Genomic DNA, 19,566 nt, shown 5'->3' with positions numbered 1-19,566 from the left:
TAATTGAAGGCAATTTCGTTGAATTACGAAGAGCGTTATTCGATATCATCATATATATGTATGTTTTGAATATTTTATCAGACAGACGGCGTACTTCGCCGATTCGGCGCGCACCAGGGAGACCACATTCGCGGACCAATTAGACACCATGCTAATTTTTGTCTAACTTCATGAATAACAGTCCATGTACACCCCTGAACACCCCTGTATACCCCCTGAACACCCCTGTATACCCCCTGTATACCCCTGAACACCCCTGTACACCCCTGCAACCGATTGCAAATATTTTGACCATTTGAAGGCCAGTGCGTTAGATTAGTTGTCAGTGTTGACCTAAGCTTATCTCAGTCCACTAAACGTATGGGTAATACGAGGTCTACATTCTGACCACATGGACCTCGATACAGAAAACAAGCTTATGAATTTAAACTTTTCTATGTGTCAGTTTAATATTTTTCCCATAACATTTTAAGGGTATGCGTATCCCCTGTAGTACCCTCCCCTTGAATCCACCCCTCGGGTCCAGGGGGTCTGAGCCGAACTCTGGCCAATGTTCTGACCTCATCATATATGATCTCAGCTCTGTGAACATAGCACATATGTTGCAGTGGAGATAGCACATATAGCACCAATTAATCACAAATTGAATATTTATTCCGTATTTTTGTAGGTTTTTGGTATTATTTGTATCGCCGTGGTGGCCGTGGTATTCAGTATGGCGGGTGTCTGCGAAGCCGGAATTAGTGACAGCGACTGTGAAGTACCCGGGTTTACTGAATGTGCTCGGGGTTGCATGGCTTGCGGTGATAATTCCTGTCGAGCTCCGTGTATTTCAAGCTGTATGAGAACTCATAAATGCCGTGTAGTTTACTAAATTATGTTTCATCCATTTATCAACGAACTCTCAGGTGCCTAGCTTCTGAATCCTGTCCTTTTAAAAAGGTTTGAAAAATACAAACTTTTCGGTAAATACAACAAACGGTGTTCATGTTTTCTGAACGATTGATTCATCTATAGTTGGTTACCGTTCTGTCCAAATAAACTGGCCCCACATTCACAAAAAGCGTATAAACCTAGATTTAATCTCCCGTGCCCAAGCACGAGCTTTTTTACCATTGAAACAAAAATGAATGTTTCTTCTGAGAGATCTAGAATTTGTGGAAGAGCTCAGGGCCGATTCGATGGATAAACACGATTACTCGTACGGATAAAAATGAACTCATTGAACTTGATATAGTTCGTTGATTGTGTATACATCAGCCTAAATTGGTTTGATTTTTGTCATCTGGCGGTACGCACCTATATAGGCTACACAATCTGTGCACATTTTTAAATACAAAACAAATCTACATAATGATATACGACAAATTATGTTATGTTGTATATGGATTTATTTTTACAAATCTACGAGTAGCTTTTCATCCGGTATGCAAAATCATTAGTAAGCCTAACGCAAACTACAAGGTATTACTCAGCTGTAGGTCTGAAAAGTTCACGCGTGTCGCGTGAAACGAACCGTCCAGTTGTGTCTACGCGGACATGACGTCACGTAAACGGAAGTTAAGTCACAGTCCGGCAGCCAATCGTTAACGCATGGATGACGTCAACCCACGTAGCAATGAGGAATCCCCTGACGAAACACTCGATTTATTTTGTACGAGGTATTTTATCATAAATAAGAACTAAAATGAAATCCACCACAGACAGGAGCTTGAAAATTCATAACCACGCTCAGAAATCACATTAAAAAAACGTAGAATTATGAAATATATCCCTTTTTATTTATAAATGACTCGACTGAGTTTAAAGAAGGGAAGAGACGTCAGTTTTTATTCCATAAATAAATGTGAAAATTCTAATATATTTTTCAACACATGATCGCAGAAAATTTAGCACGAAATCACACGACTTAGATTAGTAAAAAAGAAATCGTTATCTTTACAAACACTACCAGGCATTCAAATCATTGTTTTTTTTCAGATTTTATCTTCGTTTTTTCTGTCGGTTTTTTTCTTATCGCGTTCACGATTTTCGTTTCGAATGAACGAGTCTTTATCCCAGTCCCACAGTTTCATGTTGTCGCTTCCGGTCGCTTTCGGTTTAACCTTGTAACGTTTCTCGATTGCTCGACGTTGATAGCCCAACTGAGGGAACAAATCTACAACAACAATTGAAAGAAAATTCATTTACTTTAATCCAGAGCATTTAAAGATTCTAAACCACAGTCCGGTTACTGACCAACCCACATTCCAGTTACTGACTAAACCATAGTCCAGTTAATGACTAAACTGCAGTCCAGTTACTGACTTAGCCATAGTCCAGTTAATGACTAAACTGCAGTCCAGTTACTGACTTAGCCATAGTCCAGTTACTGGCTTAACCACATTCCAGTTACTGACTTAGCCATAGTTCAGTTAATGATTAAACTGCAGTCCAGTTACTGACTTAGCCATAGTCCAGTTAATGACTAAACTGCAGTCCAGTTACTGACTTAGCCATAGTCCAGTTACTGACTTAACCACATTCCAGTTACTGACTTAGCCATAGTTCAGTTAATGACTAAACTGCAGTCCAGTTACTGACTTAGCCATAGTCCAGTTAATGACTCAACTGCAGTCCAGTTAGTCCAGTTACTGATTAAACCACAGTCCAGTTACTGACTTAACCACAGTCCAGTTACTGACTTAGCCATAGTTCAGTTAATGACTAAACTGCAGTCCAGTTACTGACTTAACCCAACTCCAGTTACTGGCTAAACTGCAGTCCGGTGACTGGCTAAACCTCAGCTCAGCTTTCCATACCTGCTTTAGTCTCCAATGCGTTATCTGCGGCACACATTTGAGCCTCATGAATACTGTGTCCGGTTCCTGTAGCCAGACGCTCTCCGCGGAAATACACAGCTACAGTATACTGTCTGGTATTAGTAGGTCCAGTAGATTCAATCACTCTACGGTAAAAATGAGAAAAACAATATAAAGTACAGTCCTAAATCCGGAATACAGTGAGAAATTTGTCCTGGATCCGGCCCAACTTCACTTACTTATAAGTAGGTATTTCAGGTTCACCGCTGTCTAATTCACGTAACGTCAGGCAACATTGCTGTAACTGTGACTTGGGATCGTTCCAATCTTGATTCAAAATGAACATCTGAAAATACAGGCCGTATGATAAGATATGGCCAAATTTATGGCTATTTGAAGCCAAATGGATGGCTATTCATATACTACCATGAAGTATGATGCAATGCTTACTTTTAAACGCGGGAAGAAACAAACTTGACAGAAAACTTTACAATATTCGAGATTCTTATCAACGAACAACGCACCGAGAAACGCTGAAAATAAACACAAAATCAATCCAAGTACAACGAAAACTGATGGCATCTCCTTCTCACAAACCAAGTTGAAGTAGACATTAGTCCACTTGGCCAACTGGAGGTCGTACAGGGTTCCTACAGATCAGTCATTCCTGCTAAATCAGTAGTGTTTATCGGGGTAAACCATTATTTCTGTGGTTTTGTAAGCAAATTCCTATCCTTTCTCATTCTCTAACTGCCTAAATGGGCAACAAATCCAGGTCCCAACTGTCCTTATTTACTGCACAACTTCTAAAATTTCTTTTAGCCTATTTCTCAAAATTTTTCAAAGTGTCAGGCATTTTGCTCAAATTTAAGGAGTTTAAGGCATTTTTCCATGAGAAGGAGTTTTTAAGGAATCAAGGAGTCGCAGGGACCCTGTCATTAATTACGCAACATCTTAAATTACCTTCCAATAAATCAGCCTTTTCTTTATGTCTCATTTCGAAATGCGAACGTCCGATTCTGTCCTCGCCGTACATGACGTAACCACACATCCCGAGATCATCGCAGACGACCGCTTGAGTGCGATTATTAACCAGCGACGCTCGCAACAACTAAAAACATTATCAAAACATAATTTATCATCACATGTTTACAGAAAATCCCCGACATCCTGAACTCATTTCATTCCACAGTTCTAAAATTCTAGAGTTTAACTTACAGATAAATGACCTTCGTGATGATCAGGGAAGTGTTTGAACAGATATTCCGTAGCGATCAGTTGAATGATTGTATCACCGAGAAATTCAAGTCTTTGATTGTGTCCCCTGAAAATAAACAAGTCAAAGACAACATTACGACAAAGCTATGCTTTAAACGCCCTGTTTACCGAGAGTATGAATAATTTTATATCGTCTATTTTAAACAATTCCCAGATAATTAATTCGATCGTGAATACCAGTAACTTTCACAACCGATGCATAAAACCGAGTGAAAGAACCAAGGGGGCCAGAGGTCTGTGTCTCATGGATTACAGCTCCTCTGTGGTCCCCTCCTGATATCTATTCTTATTAAAATATAATTTTTGTGATATGCTGAATCGCAGAGAAAAAAAAACATCAGTTCATTGGAAACAATTACACAATTTGTAGCAAGAGAGGACGGCTAGACAGACAGACAGACAGATAGATAAACAGACAGACAGACAGACCGACAGACAGACAGACAGATAGACAGACAGACAGATAGATAGATAAACAGACAGACAGAGAGACAGATAGACAGACAGACAGACAGATAGATAGATAAACAGACAGACAGATAGACAGACAGATAGATAGACAGACAGATAGATAGATAGATAAACAGACAGACAGATAGACAGACAGATAGACAGACAGATAGATAGATAAACAGACAGACAGATAGACAGACAGACAGATAGACAGACAGACAGATAGACAGACAGATAGATAGATAAACAGACAGATAGACAGACAGACAGACAGATAGATAGATAAACAGACAGACAAACAGACAGACAGATAGACAGACAGACAGACAGACAAACAGACAGACAGACGGTGCAGATTGATGTGGCTTACATAGTGAGATTATTCATAGCGATACTCCTCAGTGTAAACGCTCTCGCTAATAGACGTATATGAGTAAACTCAACACCGATCGCTTCTTCAAATCGAACCAGATTCTGTAATACTTTATTCTCTCGAATCCAATGACGGTCGGAGATCGGTTCATTGGCTTGTAGCGGGTGCTCCGGGATGTTCAACCATACATGGCGTAATTCTTCATTTTCTTTGAACATCGTCGCCGCGAATACTTTTCCAGCAAGTTCTATCCCTCCGTCGATAAACATAGCACCTACAAATATGATATCACTCATTACTAAATTGCTGATATTAATATATAAATCTTGGGCGAGACTTGAGCTCTTTTCAACTGTGCTCTTTCAGAAGACACAATATCATTTCAGTGGAAGATTTCTGCTGTTGAGAGACGGAAGAAATGGCAGAAACTTCTCAGAAATAGAAAGCAGATACCGGTACATGCGATTCCACTTCCGAAAGAGCACAATCGAAAAGGGCCTTAGGCCTAAGCCATGACAGTGTAACTAGATCCGAGGCCTAGTCGCAAAGTCATGACTTAAATAAAAATTTCGGTCAAGATTAGCATCTTGGATTGCACCTCATAATTGTGCTATTTGAATTTTGCCCCAGACTTGTATAAATAGTTCAAACGGTTCACATTCATTCCATGCACTCACCCATTAAAGCTTCAAAAACATTAGCCATTGCGTGTCTCAGATCGGAATCATGACATAAATCAGGTCCATGAGCGTATAACATAAACTCATGCAGTCGAAGTTTCTGAAATTTTGAAAATATCCCTAATTATTACTTCAAAATAATTACGTACTCAGGATTGAAATCAGTCCAACAATGTTTCTTCTATTGAATGATTTATAGTTAGGATATTGAAGTGTTAAGAATATATCGTTTACTAAAGGAAACCTTGCGTGGGATTTTATGATATCATTACTACATCGTGGCCCTGTGTTTTATCACACAAACCTTGGCTAAAACAGCGAGGTGTTGATTTTGTACAAGCGCCGCGCGGTACGTGGCCAGACCACCCTCGGACAGGTTTGGGAACATGAAAAATAAATGCACACTGAAACAAAAATGAAGAGAAAAGATTAAAATATCATGAAAATGATTTCGAAAAGAAGACCTGTAAAACCAGCGATTGGTAAATTTGAATTGGAGTTTCGAGTATGGAATTGAACTAACTTTTGATTTGAAAATTTTGGCAACAATGAAATTCACAAATGGTGGTAAAGATTAATTAATCTGTAATGAGTACCTGGTTATAAATTCAACGACTGCATCACCAAGAAATTCTAATCTCTCGTAATTACAAATCAATGATGAAGTCTCTTCCGTGCAGCCCATTTTAGACATAATAGCGATCAGTACATTCACACCTACAAAACAACAGACAAATAGTTGGAAATCTCTGCAGGTTTTTTTCTGTAATTTCCTGAGTGTTCTGGGTTTTCCAGGTCAGTGGTCACACTGTTTACTGTAACAAAAAGCACCATTCAGACTAGTCAGTAACCAGACTGTGGTTTAGTTTCACGATCGGATATTTTCACAAACCACATACCATTAGTATAAGCCCATCCGATGATAAAAAGCTTACCACCAACGATTAGGTAACTAACTACATTCAGACAGCTTTCGATATAAACGTACCTCTTTTCCTGGTATGCATCACGTGAACGCGTTTATCACCGAACTCAGGTTGTCGGATTCCGCAGTTCGATAAAGAGTTTCGCGCGTGGTCAGGATTAGTACCGTAGTTTACTTTATAGGACGGATGAGTCAGAGCGAGCTTTAAATAAACAACACCTACGCATTTAATACAGTTACAGATTCACCGGTCTAGAATTCGAGGATAGAGAATGTTCTGCTCACCTGAATGAGATAGGGATCTTTGAATTTGTAATCGAGGATTTCTTCTAAGTGTCTGACGCAGTGATGAAATCTTAGATGATTGACCAGCACCGGTAACAACATAGCATGCTGAAATTAATATATATTCAACTGTACTGTTAATTCAGCCTTATTTCAAACTTAACATGTTTGAGAATCAGAAGGTCTTCAAACTTTACTGAATCCTTGAAGTCATCAAGAATGAGGTTATCATAAGTAACTTATCATACTCTTACAATATCTCCTCGGTCTTGACACAACTGTTCTACCCCTAAGGATCCTATTAGGTACCATACACCAGTGTAGATTTTTCATGTTATGAAAAAGACTTCCGGGGTCAAAAAGTTGCGCGAGGCTCCTATAATAAACGACAAACCTGACAGAAATCCGATTTGATGCCGGTTTTATAGAATCCCTCAGCGCTGACATCTATTGTCACTTCACGTCGTTTATTCTCTTGAGTTCGTATTTTCAACAGTTCTTCCTCTTTACGAGTCAATTCTTCTTTATCCTGCGCGGTGACTTTCGGTTTGTTCGCCAACAGGTGGCGATATTTAACGAACTGTTTCCAACATTTCTGATAGCTGGAAATATATGGTTGATAAAGGTGATTTTCACGAAAGATTGCTGAAGAAAGTTGCCGTTGGTAAATGCTACATGAAGTATTAAATGAATTTCCCAAATATTTCTAGGATTTGAGGAAAATCTATCGAATTACCAAACATTTCTTGGAATAGAGGAAAATCTATCAAATCCCCTAAAATTCCTAAACTGGTAAAATATTATTTCATAATTCCCAAATTATCCTGATTTCCCGGTACTACAGGAACCATACGAAAGTTTCTCGAATTCAGAAATTACGTTTGACCGAAATCCTCGCGAATTTACCTCGGATCTCCGACGTAGCTGAGTTGAGACGGCTTCACACCGAAATGAACAACGACCGGATATTTCAACGTATTCTGGTCGGGCGCCATGTGCTCGCGATCGATATTATCAACTCTTATCGAACTCGGTTCCATCCCCGGATACATGACGATCTGTCCTCTCATTTCGTCGATGAATTTCTGCCATTCTCTCGGTTCACTGGCGACGATACGAGGAAGTTCAGTTTCATCGATTAGTTTACCAGACGATCTCAACAGATACTTCAATACTTCACTCATTGACAGCAATTCTTTACCATTTTCTGCAAAAATAGATGAAACAATATCAGCGGTGAGATCGGCGTGAAGCGGGATGTTCACATTTTTTCACATTTTGGGTTTTTCGTGGTTTTTTCACAATACAAAATATATATATATATATACATGTTGTTAGATTGGCACCACTAAAGTGGTTTTAAATCTTAAGACTAGGTGTTAGATTGGCTATTCTTAGACTGATCTTAATTCCTTAGACTAGTCTTAAGTTGTTTATACGCAGTTTGGACACAGTTTTGTTTTAACCCTGGAACAGAATTAGAAGCATGCGAGAGCTACGAAGAGAACTGGGTCCCGGTGTCTATCTCTTACCGGGCATTTTTCGAGTGAATCTGGGCATTAAATGCACGTACGGACAGCCCTCGGTAACTCCGTGCTTCCTCCAATTCAAATCCAGTAACTGAAGAATTTCTTTATACAAAAACTCGGTCACCATATCGAGACTACGCACGGTAAAATTCTGAAAAATAAATTCATTGAATTTCACAAATATTCTTCGACGTTCAGCGGTTTGATTTTGATATTCTTATCTGTTTCACCTCAGGCATTTTCTCTTCGTAGAAGTGAATCGTATACTCAATGTTGAATCTGATTACTTTACACAACGGAATCTGAAATCAGAAATGAAGCCAGTTTGAGACCGCACAGCAATTGATTCCACGTATAAGTGAACTGAATTAACCCTGCGGTCCATAGGATAAATAGATGTAGAGCCTTTGTAGGAATCAACCGAAATGATACGATTGAAAACTTACGTTTTTAAGTTCGTAATGTGTGAACAGCGAGAAACCCTCGTAAATATACTGATTCTTATCGTACTCGATAATCGTTGGGTCTTTAGTCTGAAAAATTACACGAAATAACTGAATTCGTGATTCGTGACTGTCCGATATTATTTGAAATCAACAACAAAAAGAAACGAAAAACTAAACCTAATTTAACCTAATTCTATGGGCCATTTAGAAAACACGATCACATAAAAGTTTTCAAGTTTCAACGTTTTTTACGTAGAATTGGTAGAAAATTGTAAAACTCACCACGAAGTTGACAGTTGGACTCATCGTTATACGGTAATGATAGAGTTTAGTCATGTTGTTACTTTCGCTGTCACAAACATTAATCGCCTTTAAATACAAGAAGACACGATTAAAAATCAACATAATCGGTAAAAGCCACAACTTTTCCAGTCCAGAAAATCTGCCTTTTGTTACATCTAGTATTCCGGAAGATGACTATAAACTTCTAGCTTAGGGCAACATTTCTGACTGTTTATCATATTCTAGGTACGTCTGGAGCTCAATAGATTTTCGTCAATACGATATGTTACCTCTTCTTTCGGATAATGATTGTGTCTTAAACCGACTCGTTGAGCTTTCAAACTACATTTACACAAAGGCCCCGAATTCAGCTGAAATGAAAAATATACCAATACACCATAAAATTGATCACAAAACTGAAAAAATTTTTGTACGACTCTGTATGCCAGGCGAACATATAATGTGTGATTGTATGTGTTTTAAAGTGGCCCAATACTTCGAACAAGCATTCCAGCTTTCTATTGGGCTATCCTACATTAGATATTATAACATCCTGTCGACTTTGTATTCATATTTATATCAAGTGTTATGTATGACCATCTGTTATAATTTTTCTTGAAAATTAAACTATTATAACTGCCGAAGGAATGACGAGTATTGCGGGGTAGATACAGAAAAACAGAATTTTTGTCGCTCAACGTCAAATATTGATGCAACTGATTTGTTGATGTACGTACTTCACCGGGTTCATTAAACCACAGGTCCGGATGTAGACGATACGGGTGATCCTGTTTATATTTCAATTCACGAAGCATTTCATCAGATTCTGAATCGTCCTCGTCCGATGAAGAGGACTCGGATGAGGATGATGACGAAGATGCGATACGTTTCTTTTTACCGCCGCCGCCGCCGCAACAACTACTGCTGCTGCCACCTATAAATGCATCAACAAATATCCCCTTATGACATCAGCAAATAGCTCTTCAGTGGAGAAGAGAAGATAGCTACCTCCATACTCTCTCTACAGGGTCCCTACAGATCAGTCATTCCTGGATACCAGTAATAGGATATTTCAAGGAATTTTTCTGAATTTCAAGGAAGTGTCTGCATCACTTTCACAACCCAATTACTGTAGACTCCTCCTAAATCAGTGCTGTTTATCTCGGTAAAACATTAATTCTGTGGTTTTGTAAGCAAATTTCATCCTTAACACTACCTAAACTCAGTTTCTCATCTGGTAACTGCCTAATTGGGTAAAAACTTGGTCCCAACTGTATCAATTTAGGCGTAGTTTTACAACTACCCCTGGTGCAAACTAGACATAAATATCTGATGGACTATTTCTCAAAATCGAATCTTAAAATAATGGAGTTATGGGCATTCTACTCAAATAAAAGGAGTTTCAAGCACCCTTAAAAGCATTTTTCATTCATTTTGGAATTTTTAAGGAATCAAGGAGTCGTAGGGACCCTGATCTATTTGACTTCATCATTTTACCACAGAAATTTTCCCCGCGGGGAAACAGATATTGTATAAAAACGAACCTATATGATCGTCATCGTTATCGTGATTGTGTTCGTGGTGACCTTTACAGCGTAGATTGATATTCAGTCGACGTTCAGGGCGTTTATAAACAGGTTTACTGGCGCGAGCATTCTCCGCTCGGCGTAACAACTTCTCTTCAAACTGATTCTCTAATTCGATCATCACTTCAGTCGCTTTCAAACAACCAGTCTGAATCAAAACAAAACAAAATATCAGCTCTTCGCAAGCGAAACATCATGAACTGAAAACATTGAATGATTATACAGCCTTTAAGGTATGCAAGAAGATGCATTATATTGAAGATTAACAACGTTTTGAGTAGAATGCTTCAACCCATCAGAGAATTATTTGAAATGATTCAAAAATACATTCATTTCAAAAAATCTCTGATTAGAAGCATTCCATCCGAAACGTCTCAGTTCCACAGATTTTTATTGTTAATTAATCTTCGATATTGCTGGTCGTTTATAACACAACTGCACTACGACTGGTCTTATATGTTTTGTACATGATACCCGTGTTCAACTCGGGGTATGTCTGCACTCGAAGAAGAGGTAGCCAAGGTTCTGAACGAGAGTCCCGAGATGTTTTGTGAGTTTTACCTGACGATCTCGTTGCAGATAGAGATCAGCAGCGGTGCAACAAACCCACGCTGGACGTGTGTCTTCATTCAGAGGATGTTTTGGTGGAGATTTGATACTTCGACTGACAACACGTCTGCAAAAAGAAATACTTTCATATTTATCATTCAGTTTGGCCACATTCTGCCCACATGGTCAATTATAAATTCCACAAAAGTCCCTGAGTGAATCAGTGAATTTCTAGGTTTAAAATGTTATAGTTCATTCAATTTTAATTGAATCAAATACTGATTAAGAAACACATAGTAGATAATGTTATCTTAAAATTATGTTAAATTATGCAAATTCCCTAAGTTTTTCTATCTGAGTTTAGATTCTTCTGATTTCCTGAGTTTTCCAGGTTTTCCAGGTCAATGGCCACCCAAGATACAGGTGAAATTATCATTTGTTGAAACATGCTTTGAAACAGTCATTTTCCAACAGAAATGTCGGTTGACAGATTACTGTTAATATCACTAACCCAACTGGACTCGGTTTTCGTTGATATCGGGAACAAGATGATGACCGTGAAGAATCCCGGGTATCCCTGCTGCTGCTGCTGCAATTATAATGAAAGAGAATTGTAGTTGTTTATCTTTAAAGAGACACGATGCGAGGCTGTTTTCTTTTTGACAGAATAAAGAGGGGAAATACCTTTGTCTGGTAGGATCTGATCTATCCCCCGTACGAGGAGGCCATCGAGTATCCCTCGACCTTCGTCGATCGGATTCATCCGATTTCTCTCGTGTCATTCGAAGGTTTGTCCTTCTCATATCCAGTCGGCCCTGGTCTGTACTACTCCGGTCTCCACCCCGGTCACCAGCCCGATCTCCACTCCGGTCACCAGCCCGGTCTCCACCCCGGTCTCTGGGCGGACTCCAACGCTTCCGTCGTTTCCGTTCGGGACTCGCAGTATCCCGTCCCGCCGACCGTTCAGGGGAATCCCTGCGACGCACTCGCGACGATTCGAACTCGTCGATCAATCGTTTATGAATATTCTGGGACGAGGTCGCCGGACTCGAAGTCGGACCAGGAGTTGAAGTCGGACCTGGTGTTGAAGATTTCAACGGACTCGTGTTGTTAGACGAGAACTGTTTCTGTAAACGCTCGTGAAGATCTTGCGGTCGTTCTTTCGAAACCTCCCAGAACAATTGCTTCTCGACTTTCTTATAATCGAACACAGTTTTCTTGTTACGCTGGTCGTCCGTCGACTCATCCACCTCACCGGGTGAAGGTCGTCGCGGAGACCGATTTCGACTGTCGCGTCTTCGTTCGTACTGGTCTCGATTCCTCCGCGAATCGGGCGACGAATCGCGACGATTAACGCCGTCACGATTCGGAGACTGATTCCTCGCACGATCATCGTCCCTACGACGTCTGCTCCAATCCGTCTGCTTGTGTTGCCACCGGTTACCGCTGTATTCTCTCCCATCAGATGGAGCTGTCCAATAATTCGAAGCAGACGCGTAATCATAATTGGCTTTATCGAACGCGGATGATGAGTTCGGGCCTACGGGCGTGGCCGCGTTGAAATAGCGCCCGCCTTTTAATGAGGGCGCATCGCTCGAGGCACCACTGACGTTTAAACTTAAATAATCTGAGCCATAACCTGAACTGACAGAACGGCCATCCTGTGTTTTATCATAACCAGTCGGAGCGTTGGAGTTTGTCGGAGCATTGAACGGAGGAAACCTTTGTTGTTGTTGATAGTGAAATTGTCTGGGATCGAATCCCGGAGGAGGTGGTCCGGGTGGTGGGTATGGGAACTGCGGGTAACCTGGAGGTGGTTGTTGAAAGTTTACAGCAGGCGGCGGCTGACTGATCCAATATGAACCCTGTGAAATAATGAAATAATATCGGTTGACAGAGATGGTAGACCCACCCAGGATCGAGGATGAGCTTGTGGTTTGAGAAAATATCCAAACTAAACCCAACTGAGATTTTGACAAGTTTTAATCTAATCACTCTGAGTTAATAGTGAAATAACCGACAAACAATGTGATTTATATTGGTTAATTTTCGGTTTTTAAGGGCCAAAAATAGTTGTTGGATTAATTTTTATTTTTACCGGTTGCCGCGTCCCGGCGGCAGATCTGCTGTTGAAATCACTCTTCAATTCATCGCTTGTTTTTCTGTTGTTTCCTCTAAAAGACATCCTTACAAGTTTCCATTCGGCTTCAGCTTTTAATCAACAGATAATCGGAGGACTTCAGCAGAGAATTAATTAGGCTAATAGGGGACATACACAAAGATGGGACTGTCAATGTTTGATTGATTTGCATTGAAATATAAATTCAATGTAATTTATTAATATTAGATGACCGGACTGGGCGCTATGAAATACAACGCCAATATCTCCAACTCTGATTTCGGATCATTTATGTAATGTTGCTGTATTGTGAATCTAATTTTCAATAGTAATCGTTCCCGCATGATATTATCAGTTCGCAGAAATTCCGCCAGGTGACCGTACGATGCTGCCACCAAGTTTCTATCAATAACAAAGCTCGACTGGTCGCCGGTAAAAATTTTTCGGAAATTCCATCTAATCCTCTAGCAATACGCGCTTCAACCAACAGTAAGACTCAAGCCAACAAAAAATCAAAGAAAGCAAAGCAGACTTTTTAATTCACACAAAGTTTTTTTTTATTATCTCATTGTACATTTCATATTCATAGGCAGGAGGACCAAGGCGCCGATGACCGAGCGAGTCAAACAATTTCAACACATGATCAATGATTGCTTTCATTGTAAAAATGCCAGCCATTAAAAAACGGCACCAGCCTTACACCACCCCCCTTCGGGAGCCGTTTTAGATCGAAAATACTTCGGCTTCATTCATTCATGTTAAGAAGAGACAGCACTTGGAACTCGCCCCTCTCTATAGTAACGATAATAATTGTTTGGACATGATACTTCGAGAAAATCGAGAGAAAAACCCAGTAATCTACAACATAATAATCAATAGTATTGTTCTATATGCTAAGCTATTTTTTTTTCAATTGACATACTCTTCGGTTTCGATGAAAGAAGACTTTCGTCACTTCGCATCAAGTCTTCATTTACACTTTAAAAGAACTGTTCATTATTAAAACCAATTTATCATTATTTCAAGACAGTATTTAAATATTTTAACTATTTCGATGATATTCCAGAGCCCTTACAAAACTGATTCTCGTAAAGGAGCTTTCATTGAGTTTGTATGCAGGCTTTATCTAAAATTTAAGTCAAAAGTATATAACGAGCAGTCGATTCATTCTTGCCCTTCATCATGCAGGACCAAAATATTATCGCCCGAGGATAACCGGGCAGTTTGAACAGGGATGTGTGATTACCATGAGGAATTCGAGTAGGAAAATGTGTAATTGTCAGGTAGGGCATGTCATAATCAAAGACACTCGACACCCAGGGTAAGCCTTGAGTTTAAATAGACTATGATGTACCGGTCTGTCTAAAATGAATGTAGCTATTACTATTTAACGAAGTTTTATGCATGTACTGTTAACGATATTGTCGATCGAATATTCCTCTTGTTGATCAATGAACACGGACTGCCTACACTCAACGAAAGCTGCTCTAATCCAGGACACGGTTTCACCTGTTCTCATTATCAAATCAGATTTTTCGAACTGGAACTGGCCCTAGATCGAAAATGGAAGGATTTACACTCTCAGTTGATGATGAAATTGAGTTTTTATCAGATGGAAATTCATTGCGACCGAGCCGAAAATATTTACAATACAAACAACACCGACGTACAGTGTCTCCACCTATTTGTAGATAACCCTAACAGCCGAGCTTCCGTATCCCCGGCGACTCGGTTTTTGAAATAGAGAAATGCATTCTGGGATCAGAGGGTTTTTCCGAGTAGTATAAAAAAATATGCTTATTTACAAAAACGAAACAAAAAGAGGAAAGAATTCTCTGAATGATTTCTCATTACGGAGCAGGAGACAACACGATGCGAGGGGCGTACCTGATTAATCAAACAACGGCGACCGATATAAAGAATTTTCATCGATACATCGCACCGAAAAGCACGCAAATTAAAATCATACGATAACGGAGAAATGCGTGAAAAGTTTGGTATCGTATCAGAGATAGAGAGCACAGGTATATAATCCGATGAATAACGTCTTAAACACTGTCAATCCCAAGAAAAAATCGAAATATGGAGAAAACTAAGAGAGAGCATTGTTGCTCATAAATTTAGTCAAAACACTTTCATAAGTTACCCTCATATTACGGATTTTTTCCATTAATTCAACTACTGACCCTTAAATAATCATTGGATTCAATTTCAAAACGCCTTTAATAAGTAGAAGATAGATATGCATGTTTTTGAACGGGAGTAGAAATGACAACCTCGATTAATCCAGTTTCACCGCTTGCTACAACAGCTGTCGTATTCAATACTTGGTCCCTGGTCGTCAGTAGCTACTGTTATTAGTAGTAGTTGATATCTAAAGGGTAAATACACCTCAGACCGTGTCGCATCCTGCTGCTGCTGCTGTCACTTCCGATCGCGACCGGGTTTAGTTGAGAACGATGAATGGTTGATGATGATAGAGAGGTTTTTGTCCGTTGCTGTCGAGAGAGATTGTGTCCATTGTATCGCACATTGTATACACGTGTATTATAATAAACACCGCGCGCTTTATGTTGATACAAAAGTACAAATTGTCACTATAACGCCGCCTAGCGGTGATTTTACGCATCGTCTCCGTCCTTCTCGTCGGCTTCGGCTTCTTCGTCCTCACCTTCAACTTCCTGTTGACAAGAATAAACGGAAAATGAGTCAATTTTATCAATATCAGGCTTTACAGTCTACACTGGCGAGTGAGGTTCCACCGGGTATGCTAGCGTGCACGAGGAAATCAAATACCGTGGCAATAGAGGAATCGACTGAAGCAAATATGCAAGTGGTTTTCTTTTTACTTAGGAGGAACTTAAACCACTCTCCAGAAAATTTAATACGACCTCGGAGCAATTTCAGTTTATTCATCGACATCTAGCGAGACAAAGTAGAGTCGCCATCAACATTTTGATTTAGAATATCGAGTATTTACCTCTTCTTCGGCGATATCATCATCTTCAGCATCCTCTTCTTCAATACCCTCGTCATCTTCATCTAATTCATCTACAAAATTATAATAATTTTTATAATTAGAGGAAGAAATGGAGGTCAAACCTATTCTTTATATCTTTATAGGCAATTTCAAATTGACGAAAGTGAAATATCAACTTACCATCTCCACCCATACCTTCCTCTTCTATTTCTGATGCCTGAAAAACATAATTCAACAACCATTCAAAAACAGTTTTTTCACCATAAAAGTTAGTTGACCCCCGTACAAATCGAGATGAAATCAATTTAAATATCCTATCCAGAATTCCCTGACTCAATCATGAGATATCCTCAATGGGAACTATTACTCATCAGGGGGCTTTAACTGATTTTCAAGAAAATTCAGATTTCCCTAATTTTTTTTTCCTTTTAGGGAAAAATAAAATCGGGAATGTCGCCCATTTTCTCTGAATATCTATAAGACTCCCGTATATCGCTGATACTTACCAGATAGTACTGGAGTGGATTTGGCCAGATATCATCTTTAATAACTTCACCTAACTCATCGGCCCCAGCGTCACCGTGATCAGTAAACCAGCAGAAAAACGATTCCTGGTCGTCGTGACGTCGTTTACGATCTTTAGCGTTACCTTGTGATCGCTTAGTTAAATCCTGAGATAAAAACAGCGAAACCAAAGAAATAAGAATCAAGATAAAATAAATACAATATTTTACTGTTTACCGCTTTCAAATCAGTTGAAATAACCATTTCTATACATACCTGGCCGTTTTGCCATTTGATGGTTGTTGATTTTGATGATGGTTCTCCGGTGTCGTTCAGATGGAATTCTTTCGAAATTACGTCGTTATCAAAGAACGGATTTTTGTCAAATTGCTGCAAGAAAATAAATTCCAAACACAGTCAAAAACAAAATCAAATAGGGCGGCGACAACTTCAATTTATCAAGTTATTAGTTTTTCCCTGACTTTTCACACAGTCAAATCCATAAAACATTAACAGTAATTGTTTGATCATAACCCCAATCTAAATATCTGAACAGATTAGAATCCCAACTCTTCTTAAACTTCTCAACAATATTCCAGGCAATAGCGGTTACTCATTTATTCGATGCGTTAATGACTTACAAAGTTAATTCGATATCCCGATTTGATATCTTCGAATTCTTGCACTTCGACTTTCGTCAGATGTTGTAAGGCTTCTTCATCCTCTTCGTTTAATAACGCTGATACTTGTGGATGATTTACAAACTGTTACAAATTCACGTCAAGGAGCATTAAACATGAACATCTTCACATCAAAATAAATCCGATCACTGAATTTCTCTAATAAATGCTTTTTCGTCAATACATATAATTTCAAAAAAAAAATTCATGGGTTCCTAGAAGACAACCAATTTAAAACCGGAGAGGCATTTTTAGATACGATCGCCAAAATTCGAAGAAAGTTTATGATCAACTATAAACTTCAAGTAACTGTTAATTAACTGCTGGATGAACATTGCAGAATTTCAGGAGCCAAAGGCTAAAATTGAGACCATTCGAGGGTTATTGTGTCCAGGAAATGGAGTATTTTGAATTTAGGCCCTAAGCAAAAAAAAAACACTTGAAATCTTGAAAATCCCTTCAAATTGTATAACTTTTCTATTCATATTTACTGCCAGCAATGCAAAGATAGCTGAATGCTACTCAGATGCAATAAAATTTCGCTTTCGAAATTCATTTCACTCAAAATTTTGCCCAAAAAATCATCAACCGGATCCAATCATAGCACACAAGTTTTCTGATCAGATAAAAGGATACTGCAGTGACCCAGAAATTCGGTATTTTCGCGATGAGGTCCGACCTTTTTTGGAAGAATGGCTGCCGTAATTTGTTGTATTTTTGTTCGACTTTCAATATGTCTTCGCTGGCTTGTTCATTCAGTCGGTCAATTTCATTCTGCACCTCATCTATTTTTTCAATCGCATCTTGCTGATCTTTATCTGAAAAATGATGTGAAAGTAAAATTTTATTATTTTAAAATAAAGAATCCATAAAAGAACAGTTTCATTTTCCATATTCAAAAATTGTTGTAAATTGGGAACCGGTGTAATACTACTGCGCTAATTAAGGATTGCGCTCTTGGAAAGTGAGGACCCACAAAGTCTGGTCTCTGCTTTCCATAAGAATCAAATTAACTTCAATCAAATTACCCGTCAATCTTATGTACACAGAACCTGGTCCCAGTTCCACAGTTCCCAGACAAGAATTAAATTGGGGTTATTTTCAATTTTTCAGAGTCAACTTTTACCCTACTGTTGAACCAGGTCATATTTGACTATCAAATAGGAGCTTATAACTTCTTTCTATTTCAAGTTAATTGGAAGTGCACTGTTTTGGACTAAGTAAGCCAGCAGAGTTGATTGGTGGGTACTGGTTAATCAATGTTTTGGGTTCAACCTAGAGAAAGAGGACTCTAATTCATATAATCCAAGATCTATACACTAAACTGAATCAGAGACGCAAATTCGCGAGGGAATAATCATAGCCTTAGGCTCCAATACTACAACCATCACCAGAGCCATCTACCGGACACTATCGTTACTACATTTTTTCGCATCAAGCATCGATTTTTACATCGATTTTCCGCCAGTATCAAACGATTCCTACTAAATTCTTCGATCTCGAAATAATCTGTACATTTCCCGAAATATTGCGAACATGCCGAAACCGATCTGAACGACAGAATTCGTCTTCAATCGACGACGCCAAATGGCGAAAAAGGACAAAGCACGCACATGTTTAACAAACGAGACAAAGTCCGACGCCGGATTCATTAAATACAGCGTTAATATAATCAATTCTGACGTTAATTTACGTTTTAAACGTATACACATATCGTGTAGAATATTCTGTTGATAATTTCCTCGCTTACCTGCTAATTCATCGGCGTTTTCATGGTTATTTTTGCCGTCGATTTTAGCCACTTTCGCTGAGGCCGCCATTATTTCACGAGGAGCTGTATGTAAAGTGCGCATGCGTGTACAGGTGCGCGCTACTAGGGTTATGATTAGATCGTAGTCGCAACGACCATATCGTCAAATTCAAATTCGATACATTTGTTCCAAAATCTGATGATTCCGGGGTTCGAATCCCATCGGTACCGGCACAAAAAGGTCTCTATCTATTCCATGACCGTCGCTCACCAAAAAGGAGAACGGATAACCGAAGTGGGAAGCATGCAATATTTTAAAAATAGCTTTGATATTTTAGAAAAATTC

At 39.1% G+C, this 19,566-nt stretch overlaps 2 protein-coding genes across 2 annotated transcripts; both read right to left on the bottom strand.

Annotated features, from left to right (window-relative positions):
• Positions 1-1,827: 1,827 nt before the first annotated feature.
• LOC141908701 (ribonuclease 3-like) lies at positions 1,828-13,450 on the bottom strand. Its single transcript, XM_074798852.1, has 25 exons — positions 13,286-13,450; positions 11,872-13,052; positions 11,699-11,776; positions 11,200-11,314; positions 10,597-10,786; positions 9,790-9,986; positions 9,343-9,423; positions 9,053-9,139; positions 8,771-8,857; positions 8,555-8,626; positions 8,328-8,475; positions 7,702-8,002; positions 7,190-7,397; positions 6,796-6,903; positions 6,574-6,712; positions 6,182-6,302; positions 5,890-5,989; positions 5,583-5,685; positions 4,903-5,179; positions 4,020-4,125; positions 3,765-3,912; positions 3,252-3,334; positions 3,041-3,147; positions 2,802-2,947; positions 1,828-2,158 (listed from the first exon to the last, which is right to left on the bottom strand). The coding sequence occupies exons 1-25, from the start codon at positions 13,370-13,372 to the stop codon at positions 1,977-1,979; spliced, it is 4,452 nt and encodes a 1,483-aa protein (XP_074654953.1). The 5' UTR covers positions 13,373-13,450; the 3' UTR covers positions 1,828-1,976.
• A 388-nt stretch (positions 13,451-13,838) lies between these two features.
• Positions 13,839-19,311, bottom strand: LOC141908202 (protein SET-like). Its single transcript, XM_074798114.1, has 8 exons — positions 19,221-19,311; positions 18,107-18,288; positions 17,432-17,554; positions 17,067-17,180; positions 16,793-16,957; positions 16,467-16,503; positions 16,287-16,357; positions 13,839-15,987 (listed from the first exon to the last, which is right to left on the bottom strand). Exons 1-8 carry the CDS (start codon positions 19,288-19,290, stop codon positions 15,928-15,930), a joined length of 822 nt encoding a protein of 273 aa, XP_074654215.1. The 5' UTR covers positions 19,291-19,311; the 3' UTR covers positions 13,839-15,927.
• Positions 19,312-19,566: the final 255 nt, after the last annotated feature.

The sequence above is a fragment of the Tubulanus polymorphus genome, chromosome 7 (assembly GCF_964204645.1).
Source record: "Tubulanus polymorphus chromosome 7, tnTubPoly1.2, whole genome shotgun sequence".
Classification (NCBI taxonomy): domain Eukaryota; kingdom Metazoa; phylum Nemertea; class Palaeonemertea; order Tubulaniformes; family Tubulanidae; genus Tubulanus; species Tubulanus polymorphus.
The sequence above is the reverse complement of the archived record's forward strand: the minus strand, read 5'-3'. Positions and strand labels throughout refer to the sequence as shown.